The sequence below is a fragment of the Asparagus officinalis genome, unplaced genomic scaffold, assembly GCF_001876935.1.
Source record: "Asparagus officinalis unplaced genomic scaffold, Aspof.V1 AsparagusV1_Un271, whole genome shotgun sequence".
In the NCBI taxonomy this organism is placed as follows: domain Eukaryota; kingdom Viridiplantae; phylum Streptophyta; class Magnoliopsida; order Asparagales; family Asparagaceae; genus Asparagus; species Asparagus officinalis.
Window position 1 is genome coordinate 227,887 of NW_017972536.1, and position 3,717 is coordinate 231,603.

The window sequence follows — 3,717 nt, forward strand, 5'->3', positions numbered from 1 at the left end:
CCGCCGCCTCTTCGAATTCCTCGTCCAATTCGGTAATTTTTCTTCCTACCCCCCTCTAAAATCTGGGTTTCTTTTTTTTTGCGCTACCCGTTTCAATTATTTGATTGGATTTTTTTCCACAGTATTTTTTTCACTGGTACCCAGTCAGTGTTGCAGATCTGCCGCTAATTTGGGGAAATGTCTTTGGTGTTAGATCTTGAAGTGCTTGAGAAGAATTAGTAGTTTCATTGTTTTTAGTAACCCAACGTACCGGCCTTTTATGAACTCTGACAAGTGAATTCTGTTTTGACAATTTGGTACCCAAATTCCTAACTTTGTTCCTTATTTTCCCAGAAATTTTGGTAAGAAATTGTTATTATTATTATTATTATTATTTGACTTTTAGGCGAAAAGAAAAATGTATTGGTTTTGATGTAGTTGGAATTGCATGACATGTAACTATTCCCAACCAAACACACGCGCGCACACACACAGTGGTCTGATGACCATACAAATGATATGGTTGTATGATTATATGGGCTTTACCTTATACAATTTTAGTTCTCATCTTTGTTGCTATACCAGTGACCATTAAGAGAAAAGCCATCTTCTAAGTCCATCCACCTGAGCCCTCTCTGATTGTGAATGGTATTTTTGCTCGAAGGTGTTTAGACAACAAAAGTTACGTGCGTAAACTCTTAAGGTAGGTTCTCTTGAATGGGGGTAAGCATAAGGTAGGTTCTCTTGAATGGGGGTAAGCAAGCATAAAAGGAGAGAATCCTGCATGACCAGTTGGGAATTCTAGTATGTTAGTGCCTGTTTTGAAACTTGTGTCATCATCTGAGTTCAAGTTTGGATGTTATCTACGCTTTCAAAGGAGAATATACGTCAAATTGTTTGGAAAATAAAATAACTTGAAGCCCTTGTATCATGCCAATCCAAGTTTTCACTAACTAATTAAGCTATGTGATGATGGGGAACGACAAGATGGAGATTTTTGATATAACTTGTTTGGATTGAATAAAATGAAAATACACATAATAAAATTACACTCGTCATTTAAGAATAGAACAAGATACGAATGTGCGCCTCACACCCGGGCACATCACATGCCATTACCACACATGCCTAAAACTAGCAGCAATTCACATGCAAATTTCTCACAAACATTGATCCCTCCTCGAATGAAAAAGATACAATCTATAAATACAATCTTATTTATAGAAAAACTAAGAAGATTAAAATCACAACTAATTTATCTAATCCTGATTGAATTAAAATTGATCAAATCACCATGAAATCTTTTTTTTTAAAGATTCAAGTCTGAATCTTGAATCACTCTGGGTTCCTTTGTGCCATTTTTTATATGATCTTGTTGTATATAATAGAGCTTGGCTTGCCAGGATAGTACCTGTGTAATTTTTGTTTGCATACACAGTGCTTGTCGTGTGGCTTGTCCAGATTTGTTATTGTTGAAAGGTGTAATTGTGTAAATCACAAATGGGAATATGCACTCCTCCCTTGAAGGTTGAGAAGGGTGGCAAAATTACAAATTAGGACTCATATGGATGGAAGAGAGAGAATATTGGTAAAAGGCTCGAAGAAGAGAACTTACTACTTCCGGTTACGAGTAATTTCTGAACTTTATTTTCTAACTGTGTCGTAGATTATCCTACGAGAAAACTGAAATTTAATGAGTCAAAAATCTCAAATTCTAATTGACGACATAGCATGGTTGCAATTCCAAATTCATGATTCTCTTTTTCACTAATTCCAAAAGCACTTTAATTTCCAGTTACAAGTAATAAAAAATTACCTACTGGAGTGACAATCTTATATGTTGGCCTAACATTTAACTTGCAACCTTTAACTTCTTATGTGCGGCACTATACTGGACATATCAGTTACAAGGGTTTGGTGTGGATGAAAATGTTGAACCCGAGATATCTCCTAAGCCAACAGCATGTTTCTTTATTCCAGCTTTATGTGATTGATTGGTGTCATCTGATAGCAAAATGTCTTTCTTGGGTTCCTATTTGGTTCCATCAGACCCAGTCATATTAATCTTATGCTCAGTGATATGTGCACGCTAAACTGATGTATATGTTATATATCATGAGGTTCTAAAAAAAGTTCTATTACTAAAAAAGACCTTGATATTTTATCCAGTTGATGTAAACAAAAAATCTCATTGTGTGCACATCATTCTTTATGTATATCGATCATATAGTATTATCTCTATAGATCGTAGAGCACTAGGAATAATGTGATAGAGCTCAATAGAAGCAAATATGAAATCAAACTTGATTCGTTACCACTGTAGGAGAAAAGTTTTCTTGTACAGTGGTTGATACCATTTAATCTGCATTTTTATTTTTGTGTAACTACTTACATGTCACTGAGACCTGTGTTTTTATAGAGGCTACCACAAAGAGCAAATTAGCAGCCCTGAATGAGAAGCTTGATGTCTTAGAACGGCGCCTAGAAGTTCTTGAAGTCCAAGTGAGCACTGCCTCTGCTAATCCCTCTGTTTTTGCCTAAGAATGTGCATGTAATAATTTATATATGGTGAAGGTAAAAAAGTGTCATTTTCTTTGCTTGGGTATTGTAACTATGCAGTGTTTTGGATGTAGAGGAGTACAAGTTTGGCTAAGTTGGCAAAAGTTCTGATATTAAGTGTAGCTACGTGATGTTTGAGGCTCTCAGCGCCACATAAATCCAATGCTGTGGCTATATGTATTTTTTTATCACCTTATAAGCCAATAAAGCATGGTCATTTCATGAAATGTTTGCGCATTGAGATGTAGGTCAAAAATTCTTTCCCTATGCGGAGTTATCTTTGATGGCTATGACTAGGACCGGTGACAGGCGTTTGTAACATACATACATATGTATTTATATGTACATATAAACAAACATGCATGAGATTTATAGGTATCGTATCACATATGAAGAGATTTTTTTTCATATATAGTGATGTGATTGAATTAAGGGACCAATAAGACAAAAAAGAAAGAAATTATTTGGCCACCATCACAAGGTTTTTTTTTCCATATATAGTGATAGCGACTTGATTAAGGGACCAATAAGAGAAAACCTATGAAATCATTTTACCACCATCACATGCTCGAACGCATATACCTTGTAGCGGCTTAGAAATCAAATGCGTTCCGAAACAAATGTTGGGCGCAGCGGAAATTTCGGCAGCATCTCGGCGTAACAAGAGAGTGAGATCACAATAAGAATTCCCGTTTCACAAAGAAAACAAGAACTGAAAGCAAAACATCTCAACAAAGTGGGATATCAGTTCTTCCTCTCATCAGTTCTAATACTGACTTGTCGAGGGAACCTAAACTCTCTATTACAAATCACAGCATGAACAATCAATTTTAACGTGGTTCGGCAAATTGCCTACGTCCACGAGGCAAGGAGGGGAGAGATCTACTATTAGAGAGAAAGAGAATATAAATAGGTTTACAATCACACAACTCTCACAAATTAAACCCTCAAATAACTCTCAAATCTCTCACAAATGGGAGTACAAAAAAAAACCCTCTCAAAAGGCCGTTGCTTTTTCTTCACCAAGCACAGCGGCCGCCTCGTTTTTTTACCCCTCTGCCGACTTAAACCGCACCCCCTCTTTTGGCACGCCCTCCAAACCTAGGAACCGATTACGCTATATATATAGCTGGCTAATTATTCGGGTGGGCCTATCACGAGAATTCGTTTGCGTCTCCT

At 36.6% G+C, this 3,717-nt stretch overlaps 1 protein-coding gene across 1 annotated transcript in view; it reads left to right on the plus strand.

Moving 5' to 3' along the window:
• The window catches only part of LOC109827506 (protein BRICK 1), a 2,955-nt gene extending 190 nt beyond the window's left edge, over positions 1-2,765 (plus strand). The window contains 2 exon segments of the mRNA XM_020394515.1: positions 1-32; positions 2,399-2,765. The exon segment at positions 1-32 is cut by the window's left edge and continues 7 nt beyond it. Of these exon segments, the coding sequence (XP_020250104.1) occupies positions 1-32; positions 2,399-2,520 (154 nt within the window). The 3' untranslated portion in view covers positions 2,521-2,765.
• The last annotated feature ends 952 nt before the right edge of the window (positions 2,766-3,717 follow it).